The 13,857-nt window shown below is 44.5% G+C and overlaps 1 protein-coding gene across 1 annotated transcript in view; it reads right to left on the bottom strand.

The window, feature by feature from the left end:
- Positions 1-12,312, bottom strand: part of ggh (gamma-glutamyl hydrolase (conjugase, folylpolygammaglutamyl hydrolase)) — a 58,166-nt gene extending 45,854 nt beyond the window's left edge. The window contains exon 1 of the mRNA XM_041189581.1: positions 12,119-12,312. Coding sequence (XP_041045515.1) covers positions 12,119-12,224 — 106 coding nt within the window. The 5' untranslated portion in view covers positions 12,225-12,312. The remainder of the gene's footprint in view (positions 1-12,118) is intronic.
- Between the last annotated feature and the right edge of the window lie 1,545 nt (positions 12,313-13,857).

Genomic DNA, 13,857 nt, shown 5'->3' with positions numbered 1-13,857 from the left:
CCCCCATCTCCTGCAGGAGTCAGGGTGGGGCCTTCAGCACTCACAGGGAGGATAAACATCAGCCGGACACCCCGAGGGCCTCCTCTCAGGACACTCCAAGGGTGTGCAGCCGCTCACAGCCCCCTCTGCCTGTGACCCCATCCACCCCAGCTTCTCAGGCCACCGAGGATGCTTCTGCCCCTGACCAGGTGAAACCTCATCTGGCCAGGGCCCGCAGACCACGGGTCACCAGGGGACATCTGCCAGGGGTCATCACAGGTATCAGGATGTAGCAGTCAGCAGGCTGCCTCAACCTCTGCTGCAGATGCTGGAGCTGCACCCAGGCTTAGCACTTGAGTTAGTAAAGTTAAGAAAAGCTGATGTCACTTTTGGATCACATTATGATTTTGTACTTGGGAATCCTCTTATTTTGAGATTTAGCCTTCCTCCCACTCAGTGATAGTGTCCCACTGTGAGATTATCATTCCTGTAATGTCAACCTCAGTTGAACGAGTCTCTGCACCCTAGTGTGATGTCAGGGAGAAGTGGTTAAATCTTTTTAAGTGTTTTAAATCTTTATTGGAAATGTGCGATGTAAGCGTTTCTAACCTTCTTCCTCAAGGGACACCATTGAGTGAGGGCAGCTCATCAGCATTGATATTCTAGCGGCATGTGTGTCTCCTCAGTGATAATGGCAGAAGAAAAGACATGTATAGGACGAGGAGATCCCTAGACATGTCCAATCTCAGTGGCAGCAGTGTTTGCATCATTAGATAGCAGCGAAAACTTCAAGTCTTCTCTCGCATCGATCTTGTTCCTAAGTGGGCTCTCAGTTCCCAGAGTGAGCTCACTCACAGGGCCCCACGGACCAAAGCAAAGATCATGGCCTGGAGATTCATGAGGCAAGTGTGACTGCAGGGCTCGTTCTTGCTAAAGGTGGCTGGATATCCCCTGAGCTGAAAGAAAATGGCATTAAGGGCTAGGAGAGATGTGGCCATGTTCCCTCACTTGTCTTTAATCTTCCCGGAAACCTGTCAGCAATTAGCATATCGTGAGCACATCTCCTACATCTTCCTTCCCCCATGGCGTGATCGCACTCATACTGATCCTCAGCAGCCTCTTGAGGTTCCTGGGCCTCCGGATCTTCATCCTCCAGTGAGCTCTCATCCTCCTCCAGTTCATCCTCTAGTAGGGGGTCACCTCTTTGCATTGCCAGGCTGTGAAGGGCGCAACACACTGTGATGATGCAGGAAACCCTGTCCAGAGTTTATTGAAGTCAGCCATCTGAGTGGTCCAAGCATCTGAAATGCATCTTTAGAAGTGCCATGGTCTGCATTATAAAAGAGCATGTGGAGTTGTGAGCAGCGTTGTACCACTCCTCGGAACAACTCTGAGGGCGACGCACTGATGTCATCAGCCAGCACTTCAGTGATACCCCTCATTCCCAAGCAGCCAACCCTGCAGACGTAATGGCCCCTTGGAAATCTCAGGCACCTGTGAGTGACTCAGGATGTAGGAGACATGGCAACTCCCAGGATACCGTGCAGTATGTGTTTCCGGTGATCACACACCAGTTGTACATTCATGGAATGATAGCCCTTGCGGTTTATAAACATTAGGGCCTGCTACCATGGAGCTCGTATAACCACATGGATATAGTCCATTGCTCCCTGCACTCTTGGGAAGCCTGAGACAGTGAACCTCGCAGCCTAGCTATCTTCGTCCAAAGCAAACCTGATATAATGATGGGCCTGCCTGTAAAGCGCATCTGTGACCTCCTTTATGCATCCATGTATTGCAGACTAAGAGATGCCACACAGGTCGCCTGCTGACCCTTGGAAAGAACCAGAGCCCAAGAAATTGAGTGCTGTGGTCACCTTCAAAGCCACTGGCAGGGGATATACTCTGACTCCATGTGGTGTCAGGTCTTTATGAAGAATGTGGCATATGTGATGTACCAGATCTCGGGACAAGGGCAGATGTGCATGGCATTGCCTCTCACTCATTTGTAAATAGGAGAATCTTGGACGATAAACCCTGGGCCTGGCGAGTCGCCCCATTGTCTGGGTCTCTCCTCCTAACCCTCCTGTTCATGCTGTGGCTCCGCTTGACCATGTCACTCTTGCTGGAGCTGTATGCGGAGTCACCTCTCCCTCCATTACATTAAGACCCTGACAAAGGCAGCATGGAACCCTGGATCCATGTCTGCTTTTGCCTTCTCTCTGAAAGGAAACATTGAAGACATTAATTTTTCAAGGGGCAAGAAAGTGAAGCTCAGAAGATGACACATTTGGAAACTGTAAGGTTATATAGTTTTTCTTGCCCTATCTGCATGGTGGCTGATGCTGCCTTGCCCGAGACACTAGGACACATATCGAAGTGGCCGAGATGGCATCGCAGATACGTGACATCTTGAGCCCTGCGTGGGATACTAAAGTTTAAATGAGATGAGTGACCCAACCTAGCTCTGTGCTCCAATCTCTGATGTGGCATATTTATAACCAATCAATTGCTCATTGTTAATGAGTGGATGCCCTTTGGCCCATCAAGAGTTTCACACCTAGTGAATATGTAACAGGCCTTCATTGACGGAGTGCCATATACGATGCAGCTGTGCCTCCTTCACTATTGCCTACATTCAAAAATTCTTCATTCATATGTGTTAATCTTGAGATGCAGTGACTGGGATGTTCTGAGTAGCCCTTTAACAGTGCTAATGAAGCCATTGGCTTTAAGTGGCTTTCATCGCAAGGAGATCTTCCTCCTTTCTTCCTAGGCAGACGCTGCAGCAACAAGAGGTTAGAGGATGACAGCAGGAAGGCCCCCATCATGTTCACCCTTCCCTCCCCAGTGGCCCCATCGTGTTTGTCAACCCAACCCTCGCCTTACAGCCCACCCCCAGTTGAGGTGCTAGTCTCTGAAAATGGAGGCCTGCATAAGTACCACAGCACAGTGGTGTTCCTCGGGACAATGAAAGGAAAGAAAAGAAGCAGTCCAATCCTACAGCCCCAACAGAGTGGTGTTAAGCGCAACAGGACTGGTGCAGCACTTTGGCAGGTATGTTCCACTCACCTCAAAGTTATCAGCACACTGAAGTCCGACTTGTGCACGCCACCCTTTTTCAAACAGATTTGAGGCCGACATAATTTTCTGCTGCCGTGACAGATGATTGAAAGATGTGGCAAGATTCCGGCGAGCAGCTGTTTTAATGGGCGTTCATGACATGCTAATGAATGCAAATGGCATTCGCGCCATGAGTCGGCGACCCGCACAAACACACCATCGAGGGAATTGCGACTTGTTTTTACAATGGTAGGTTTGCGACTTTTTGCCTCCCACTGGATTCTCCACTCCCGCCTGCCACGAAACCCGCCATGGACGGGCTGCGGAAATTCTGGCCAACATCTCAGGTCAACGGCTATCACAGATTCCAACGTAGGCTACTTTATGCCAATTGTTTCCTGTCCAACGGGAAAAGGAGGCACTACTTGACCTGGTGCTTGGGAATCAGGTGGGCCAAGTGGATCATGTGTCACCAGGGGAACATTTAGGGGACAGTGATCATTGCATCATAACGTTTAAGTTGAATATGGACAAGGACAAGGAACAAGATTGGCTGTCTGTGGGACATATGCTGATGTAGATCAGATTCGGCTATCTTGCTGTAGTTTGAAATTGCTTGTGTCAGATTTTTCGAAACAGCCTTAAAAAAGTCCAATTCCTGTTTCTAGCTTGAACTAAAAATCAATATTTGAAATACGCATGTTAAACCAAGATTCTGGTTGCTTGCCACTTTAGTTCATCGCCTTGTTCTCACATTTCTGTCCTTGGCCTTCTGCAGCGTTCTAGTAAAGCTCAACACAAGCTCGAAGAGCAGGACCTCATCTTCTGATTAGGCACTTTACAGCCTTCCTGGCCTCAACACTGAGTTCAACAATTTCAGAGCCATGAACTCTGTCCCCCATTTTCTTTTCTATTTTCTCTCCATGTGCCGCTTTGAATCTTGTTTTTCATGTTTTTGCTTTCAGACAAAGCTGTTTGTTATTTTTGACATTACACTCATTATGGACAAATGCTTTTTTCCTTTACTTCTTCCCCCCACTATTCCCCCTGCAACCCCCACTCCTCTAGATCCACAGCAATGTGGTTGACTCTTAAATGGCCTGTAAAATGGCCTAACAAGCCACTCAGTTGTGTCAAACTGCTACAAAGTCTATAAGGAATGGAAGCAAAAATAAAAGCAAAGAACTGTGGATGCTGGAAATCCAAAACAAAACCAAAAACAGAAATAACTGGAAAAACTCAGCAGGTCTGGCAGCATTGGTGGAGAAGAGCACAGTTGACGTTTTGAGTCCTCAAGACCCTTCAAGAGAACTAAGTAAAAATAGCAAAACGTCAACTGTGCTCTTCTCCACCGATGCTGCCAGACCTGCTGAGTTTTTCCAGGTATTTCTGTTTTTGTTTTTGTTCTACAAGGAATGGAATTGGATGGACCACTGGGCATCAACTTAGGCACTAGAAACAACAGCACAGTCCTGGTGACCTTGCAAAGTCCTTCTTACTAACATCTGGGGGCTTGTGCCAAATTCATAGAGCTCTCTCACAGGCTAGTCAAGCAAAGGCCTGACATAATCATACTCACGGAATCATACCTTACACATCATGCCCCAGACATCACCATCACCATCCTTCATATGTCCTGTGTCGTGAACTTATTAATGTATATAATATTTTGGAAAATATTTTTCTTTTAAGATAGAGGCTTGGTCTGTGGGTGTGTCTTAATTGGATTAAAGACAGCTAGTCTGGGTGCTTTGATTATGTACTAGTTTTGATATGTGAGAGAGATAATGTTCATTTGCATTTTTTGAATAGACCATTCAAGAAAGTAGGGTGAAAACTTGACGCCTTTCTGACAGCTACCAAGCAATATGTTTATATTACTAATAAAATTGGTACAATGAATGGGGTTTCATTGTTAAAAGGTAAAGTTCAAAGACACTGGTTAGACAGTAAGAATTTGAATTCAATCAGTGGTGGTAGGTACAACTTCAGTGAATTCAAGTCCTGAATTCAAAGTGCCTCTCATACTCATAAACCACTCACCAATTCCTAACCAATTGAGGAATTAGAAACATAATTTATCTCAGATGAGCCCCCAATTGTTATGACCGATGCAGTTGGTAAAGCGGAGTTATTTAAAAAGTTCACCGAGGGTGTGCAGGCAAAGGCAATGTAAGATCAAAAGACAGCTGCAAGCCTCTAACAGACCTCACAGTGAAAATAACCTAATTCTCAATTTGCAAGGTGAAAATGCTTTGCCTGGTGTTTGGTTAAGTCTATGTTGCTATTGCCTTAATGGAGATTAGTTTCAGAATTTGTTAAAAATTATGAGTAGGAATTTATAACCTGTGTACATATATTTTAACCTGTGTAAATTAATAAAATGTTTCATTTAGTTAATGTAAAACCTCAAGAACTAGTTTCTGATTCCTGAATTTAGAGTTACATCTCAAACATAACACTTAAAATTATGGGTTATGACAGTTGTCTAAAGTTTCCCTCTGGGATTTTTAAATAACTCCACTTTACCAACTGCATTGGTCATAACAACTGGGGGCTCGTCCGAGATAAACCTTTTTTTCCTCACCCTTTCAAATTGGAAAAGGATAAAAAGTGGGAAGGTGAAAGGAAGGCAGGTAGTCAGGGTACTCTTTGTCCTTTTGTCCTATGACATCTTTTGGTTATCTCCACCTATCACTGGCCCTCTATCCAGCTCTACCTGTCCCCCCCCACCCACCAACCACCCTTGAACCAGCTTATATTTCACCTCTTTTCTATTTTTCCTTAGTTCTGCTGAAGAGTCATATGGACTCGAAACGTTAACTGTGTTCCTCTCTGCAGATGCTGTCAGACGTGCTGAGTTTTTCCAGATATTTTTGTTTTTGTTTTAGATTTCCAGCATCCACAGTTTTTTGCTTTTTGCTCTAGTCAAGGAAGAGGAGTAGCTGGAAGTTCCCAGGAAGTTTTTCCTCAGAACAAAAAGGAAGGTGCTGAAAGTAAAAGTGACATTAGAAAAGTGAGAATATTTTCATTGTAATAAAGTGGGGCACATAAAGTCAGTGTGTTGGAGGTTGCAGGAACAATCTGTAGGAATTATTGGGGTATAGAAAAGCTCAGAAGTAAAAGTACTATGGATTCTGAGGCTCAGGCACAGGAGAAACAAGTGGTTTGGGTACAGGTAAAACAGGGAGAATCAGCGAAAGGTAAAAGAGTGGGATTGTGTTCACAGTTTACTCAAGAGAATTCTGAGGAGCAGGTTGCTGAAATGTTTAAAGGCTTTGTATGTGAAGGGAAAGTCTTTCCATGTGTACAGGGTGGAGTAGGTAAAGATGTTAAAATATTAAGAGACACAGGGGTCAGTAAATCCTTAATGTTGTGGGATAGTGATATTTGTTGTTCAGAGCAAGTGTTGCAGGAGAAGGTAATAATAAGTGGGGTTCATGGAGATCTTAAATCTATTCTGGTGTGGAAAGTAAATTTAAAGAGCAGATAGAAGCATGCTGAAGTTATAGTTAGAGTGGTGGAAAAATTGCCCATTGTAGGGGTTCAATTTATTCTGGGTAATAATATAGCTGGATTACAAATGTGGGTGATACCTATGGTAGTTGAGCAGCTGGTAGAAGTGTTTTCAACAGAAGTGCTACAGAAAGAATGTCCTGGGTTGTTTCCTGATTGTGTTATAATAAGGTCAAAGGCTCATCAGGAAGAACAAAATAAACAAGATAAGCAGGCAGTTCAAAGGCAAGAAGATGATGTTGAAATCCAATTAGCTGGCACAGTATTTGATAACATTGTTCAGAAGGAAGGAATGCAGGACAGTTCAGTTGAAGCATTTAACCCTAAGAGGTTAATGGAGCTACAGAAAAATGATTTGCAATTAAAACAGTTATATCAGAAAGCTCATTCAGAAACCGAAGCAAAATGTACTCCAATATGTTATTATCTTCGGTGGAATATATTAATGAGAAAATGGAGGTCAGATTACCTCTCAGCAAATGAAAGCTGGAAGGAGGTGCATCAGATTGTTATCCCATTAGGTCATAGAAATGAGATTCTGAGGATTGCTCATGAAGTTCCAATGGGGGACATTTAGGAATTAGGAAAACACAGGAAAAGATACAGAGGTGTTTTTTTGGCCAGGATTGCATAGGGATGTAGTCCAATTCTGTAGAACTTGTCATTTATGTCAAGTAACAGGAAAATCACAAGCAGTGATTAAACCTGCACCTTTAATTCCAATACTAGCATTTGAAGAACCTTTTACCAGCGTCTTTATGGATTGTGTAGGACCCCTCCCTAAGACTAAAAGTAGAAATCAGTATTTATTAACAATAATGGATGTATCTATTAAGTTTCCTGAAGTGATTCCTTTAAGAAATATTACAACTACGAAGATTGCGGAGGAGTTAATTAAGTGTTTCACAAGACATAGTTTACCTAAGGAAATACAATCAGATCAAGGGTCAAACTTCATATCACAGCTGCTTAAGGAAGTAATGAACTGTTTGGGGATAAAACAGTTTAAGTCAACAGCTTATCATCCGGGGTCACAAGGAGCTTTGGAAAGATGGCATCAAATTTTAAAAACTATGATAAGAGCATACTGTCAGAATTATGCACAGGATTGGGCTAAGGGGGTTCTATTTTTGTTATTTGCTATTAGAGACTCTCCTAATGCATCAACTGGTTTTAGCCCTTTTGAACTAGTTTATGAGGTAAGGGGGCCACTAAAATTGATTCAGGAGAAATTGGAGGGTCAAAATTCAGAAACTACTCTCCTGGATTACGTATCAAATTTCAGGGAAAGATAGAACAGAGCATGTGAGTTGGCTAGGGAACATTTAAAGATATCACAGCAAGTGATGAAAGTTAAAGCAGATAAGGTGGCTAAAACTCAGAGCTTTGTTTCTGGAGAGAAAGTATTTATTTTGTTACCAGTACTAGGTGATTCATTAAATGAAAGATTTAGTAGGCCTTACAGGATTGAAAATAAATTGAGTGAAGTAAATTATTGAATAAATACTCGTAACAGAAGAAAGAAGTAGAGGGTGTGTCATGTAAACATGCTTAAAAAGTACTTTGACAGGGAAGAAGAACAAAAAGTTAGTGACGGTGGATGATGAGAAAGAGGTAGAGGTGCAGAACTCTGAAATTGACTTTCCTCTAATCAAATTGGATAATGAAGAGGTGCTTGAAAATTTAAATGCAATATTGAGTTACCTTCCAAGTAAGTGTCAAAGTGATTTGGAAAAGCTATTGCAGTCACACAAACCTATTTGTGGAAATAAGTTGGGAAAGACACATTTAGCTTTACATGATGTATGTATAGAAATATATATTCTTCAATAAGGCAACAACCTTATAAATTAAATCTGGCAAAGTTATCACAAGTACAAAAATAAATTGATTTCATGCTTCCAAAGTTATATCATTGAGTCTAGTTGCAGTAACTGGAGTTCGCCTATTATATTGGTACCAAAACCAGATGGAACACAAAGACTGTGTTTGGATTATCGAAAAGTAAATATTGTGATAAAAGCAGATTCATATCCCATACCACGGTTGGCGGATTGCATTGAGAAAGTGGGACAAATGAAATTTATCACAAATATTGACTTGCTAAAACGACATTGGCAAATGCCATTGTCAGAGAGAGCAACAGAGATATCAGCTTTCTTAACACCAAGTGGACTATATCAGTTTAAAGTCATGCCATCTGAGGAACAAAGGGATCTTGGCATGTGTGTCCATAGATCTCTGAAGGCGGAGGGCATGTTAGTGGGATGGTGAAAAAGGCATATGGGACACTTGCCTTTATCAATTGAGGAATAGATTACAAAAGTAGGGAGGTCATGTTGAACCTTGGTGAAGCCACAGCTGGAGTACTGCGTGCAGTTCTGGTCGTCACATTTTAGGAAGGATGTGATTGCACTGGAGAGGGTGCAAAGGAGATTCACCAGGATGTTGCCAGATGAAACATTTAAATTATGAGGAGAGGTTAGATAGATTTGGGTTGTTTTCGTTGCAGCAGAGAAGACTGAGGGGTGACCTGATCGAGGTGTACAAGATTATGAGGGGCATGGGCAGGGTGGATAGGGAGCAGCTGTTCCCCTTAGTTGAAGGGTCAGTCACAAGGAAGCATAAGTTCAAGGTGAGGGGCAGGTTTAGGGGGGGGTGTGAAGAAAAACTTTTTTACCCAGAGAGTGGTGACGGTCTGGAATGCGCTGCCGGGGAGGGTGGTGGAGGCAGGTTGCCTCACATCCTTTAAAGAGTACCTGGATGAGCACTTGGCACATCATAACATTCCAGGCTACGGGCCAAGTGCTGGTAAATGGGATTAGGTAGGTAGGTCAGGTGTCTCACATGTCGGTGCAGACTCGATGGGCTGACGGGCCTCTTCTGCACTGTGATTCTGTATGAAGAATGCACCTGCGATATTTCAAAGGCTGACACACAAAGTAATTGCAGGTCTAAGCGATTGTGCTGTTTATATTGATGATCTAATCACTTTCAGTCAGACGTGGGAGGAGCATTTACAGCATCTGGAAGAATTACTTACTCAACTACAAGAAGCTAATTTGGTGATGAACTTGGCTAAGAATGAATTTGCAAAAGCACAAGTTATGTATCTAGGCCATACCATTGGACATGGTAAGGTGGCTCAGAGAGATGCGAGAGTCAAGGCTATCGTGGATTTCTCTGTGTCTACAACAAAACGATAAGTTTTGAGATTTCTGGGCATGAGTGGATTTTACTGGAAATTTGTATCAAACTTTAGCCAAGTGATTGCTCCACTGACTGTACTATTAAAAAAGAACAAGATGTTTCAATGGACACTGAAATGTCAGAAGTCATTTGATAGTTTGAAAACTGTATTAACTATGACACCAGTTTTGGAAGTACCCAATTATGCCAAGCAATTCAAGTTGGCCATTGACGCAAGCGGTATAGGCATTGGAGCTGTACTGTTACAAGAAGGTGACACTGGAATTGAAAAACCGATCGGGTATTTTTCACGGAAGCTGAATGTACAACAGAGAAGATATTCAACGGTCGACAAAGAGACTTTCAGTTTGGTGTCAGCATTGCAGCATTTTGAAATTTATGTTGCAAACAACTAATCAGAAACAATCATTTATACCATAATCCTTTGAAATATTTGGACAAATTTAAAGTGTGACATTAAGAGGCCCTAGCAAAACTGGAGTCAATGGGACTCGGGGGAAAACTCACTACTGTTTGGAATCATACCTAGCACAAAAGAAACATAGAAACTAGGAGCAGGAGTAGACCATTCAGCCCTTCAATCTTGCACCACCATTCATTATCAGGGCTGATCATCCAGCTCAATAGCCTGCACCCGCCTTCTCGCCATATCCTTTGATCCCTTTCACCCCAAGAGCTATATCTAACTCTTTCTTTAAAACATACAATGTTTTGGTCTCAACTACATTCTGCGGTTGCGAATTCCACAGGCTCACCACTCTCTGGGTGAAGAAATTTCTCCTTCTAAATGGTCTACCCCGTATCCTCAGACTGTGACCCTTGGTTCTGGACTCCCCCACCATCGGGAACATCCTTCCTGCATCTACCCTGTCCAGTCCTGTTAGAATTTTACAGGTTTCTAGGAGATTCCTCCTCATTCTTCTGAACTCCAGCAAATATAATCCTAAATGACTCAATCTCTCCTCATATTTCAGTCCCGCCATCCCAGGAATCAGTCTGGTAAACCATTGCTGCACTCCCTCTATAGCAACAGCATTTTTCCTCAGATAAAGAGACCAAAACTGCACGCAATATTCCAAGTATGGTCTTACCAAGGCCCTGTATAATTGCAGCAAGACATCCCTGCTCCTGTACTCGAATCCTCTCGCTATGAAGGCCATTTGCCTTCTTGACCGCCTGCTGCACCTGCACGCTTACCTTCAGCTGGTTGTTGGAGGTCAATCATCTCAGTCCCAGGACATCATTGCACGAGTTCCTCAGGGTAGTGTCCGAGGCCCAGCCATCTTCAACCGCTTCATCACTGGTCTTCCTTCCATCAAAAGGTCAGAAGTGAGGATGTTCGCTGATGATTGCATAATGTTCAGCACCATTCGCGACTCCTCAGATACTGAAGCAGTTCATGTTCAAATGCAGCAAGACCTGGACAATATCCAGGCTTGGGCTGACAAGTGGCAAGTAACATGCACATCACACAAGTGCCAGGCAATGACCATCTCCCATAAGAGGTGATCTAACCATCGCCCCACGACATTCAATGACATTACCACTGCTAATTCCACACCCCCCAATCAACAGCCTGGGGATTACCATCGACCAGACTAGCCATATACACACTGTGGCTATAATAACATGACAAAGGCTAGGAATCCTGCAGCTAGTGACTCATATCCTTACTCGCCACAGTCTGTACACCATCTATCCATAAGGCACAAGTCAGGTAGGTGATAGAATACTCCTCACTCGCCTGGATGAGTGCAACTCCAACAACACTCAAGAAGTTTGACACCATCCAGGACAAAGCAGCTGCTTCATTGGCATTCCATCCACAAATATTCACTCCCTCCACCACCAATGAACAGTGTGCAGCAGCAGTGTGTACCATCTACAAGATGCACAACAGGGACTTACCAAGGCTACTTAGACAGCACCTTCCAAATCCACAACTGCCACCATCTAGAAGGACAAGGGCAGCAAACACCACCACCAGGAAGTTCCCCTCCAAGCCACTCACCATCCTGACTTGGAAATATATCACCGTTCCTTCACTTTCGCTGGGTCAAAATCCTGGAATTCCCTCCCTAACAGGGTGTACCTACTCCACAGGTACTGCAGCGGTTCAAGAAGGCAGCTCACCACTACCTTCTCAAGGGCAGTCAGCGATGGGCAATAAAGTGCTGGCCTAGCCAACGACATCCACACCCCACGAATGAATTTAAAAACCATCTATATGAGTCTGGAGCTTACAATGGCACAACTTCTGTCCTCAGTTATTTCTACTCTTGAGGGTAGCACCCTCTCGCCAAGAACGTTCGACACTATTCTCTACCGCCTTGTATTAGAGCCCTCTTACCAATGATAGGCCGCTGGTTCAGCGGAGAGGTGGAGAGTTGATCCCAGAACAGGGAAAGGCAGACACACAGCACAGTAGTATAGACGTGCGAGCGGGAAGCTGTCATTCTCAATGCATGGAAAAAATGTCAGAACTTATTTCCACAAACTTACTTCACGAATATGGACTGAAGGTCAGGTGGGCGGCGATTTCCTGGTTGCAGTCTGACGTCAGCGGCGACCTTGCATCATTCCCTTCAGTTTCAATTCCTGCTGCAGAGAGATAGGGCAGCCCGGCCGCTGCCAAATCACCTTGATACAAACAAAAAACTGCCGATGCTGGAAATCCAAAACAATAACAGAATTACCTGGAAAAACTCAGCAGGTCTGGCAGCATCGGTGGAGAAGAAAAGAGTTGATGTTTCGAGTCCTTATGACCCTCTACAGAACTGAGTGTATATTAGGAGGGGGGTGAAATATAAGCTGGTTTAAAGTTGGGGGGCGGGGGGGGGGGGTGGAGAGAAGCGGGGTGTGTGGTTCTAGGGACAAGCAAGCAGTGTTAGGAGCAGATAATCAAAAGATATCACAGACAAAGGAACAACCCCAACATTGTCATCAAACCCGCTGACAAGGGTGGTGCTATTGTTGTCTGGCGCACTGACCTCTACCTCACGGAGGCTGAGCGTCAACTCGCAGACACTTCCTCCTACCTCTCTCTGGACCACAACCCCACCACTGAACGTCAAGCCATTGTTTCCAGGACTGTCACTGATCTCATGTCCTCTGGAGATCTTCCTCCCACAGCTTCCAACCTGATAGTCGCCCAACCTCGCTTCTACCTCCTATCCAAAATCCACAATCAGAACTGTCCCGGTAGACCGATCGTGTCAGCCTGTTCCTGCCCCACGGAACTCATTTCTCATTATCTTGACTGTCTTCTCTCTCCCCTTGTCTAGTCCCTTCCCACCTACATCCGTGATTCCTCTTGACACCTTACGTCACATCAACAATTTCCAGTTCCCTGGCCCCATCCGCTTCCTCTACACCATGGACGTCCAATCCCTCTACACCTCCATCCCCCACCAGGAGGGTCTGAGGGCTCTCCACTTCTTCCTCAAACAGAGGCCCGAACAATCTCCATCCACCACTACTCTCCTCTGTCTGGCTGAACAGGTTCTCACACTGAACAATTTCTCCTTTAACTCCTCTCACTTCCTCCAAATAAAAGGTGTGGCTATGGGTACCCGCATGGGCTCCAGCTATGCCTGTCTCTTTATGGGGTATGTAGAACATTCCTTGTTCCAGTCCTACACCGGCCCCCTCCCACAACTCTTTCTCCGGTACATCGATGATTACTTCGGTGCTGCTTCATGCTCTCGTCAGGACTTGGAAAAATTTATTAATTTTGCTTCCAACCTCCACCCCTCCATCATTTTCACATGGTCCATCTCTGACACTTCCCTTCCCTTCCTTGACCTCTCTGTCTCAATTTCTGGTGATAGACTGTCCACCCATATCCATTATAAGCCTATCGACTCCCACATCTACCTCGACTACAGCTCCTCACACCCCGCTTCCTGTAAGGGCTCCATCCCATTCTCTCAGTTCCTTCGCCTCTGTCGCATCTGTTCCGATGATGCTACCTTCAAAAACAGTTCCTCTGACATGTCCTCCATCTTTCTTAAGCGAGGTTTTCTACCCACGGTCGTTGACAGGGCCCTCAACCGTGTCTGGCCCATCTCTCGTGCATCCGCCCTCACG

Source organism: Carcharodon carcharias, chromosome 6 (genome assembly GCF_017639515.1).
Source record: "Carcharodon carcharias isolate sCarCar2 chromosome 6, sCarCar2.pri, whole genome shotgun sequence".
In the NCBI taxonomy this organism is placed as follows: domain Eukaryota; kingdom Metazoa; phylum Chordata; class Chondrichthyes; order Lamniformes; family Lamnidae; genus Carcharodon; species Carcharodon carcharias.
The sequence above is the reverse complement of the archived record's forward strand: the minus strand, read 5'-3'. Positions and strand labels throughout refer to the sequence as shown.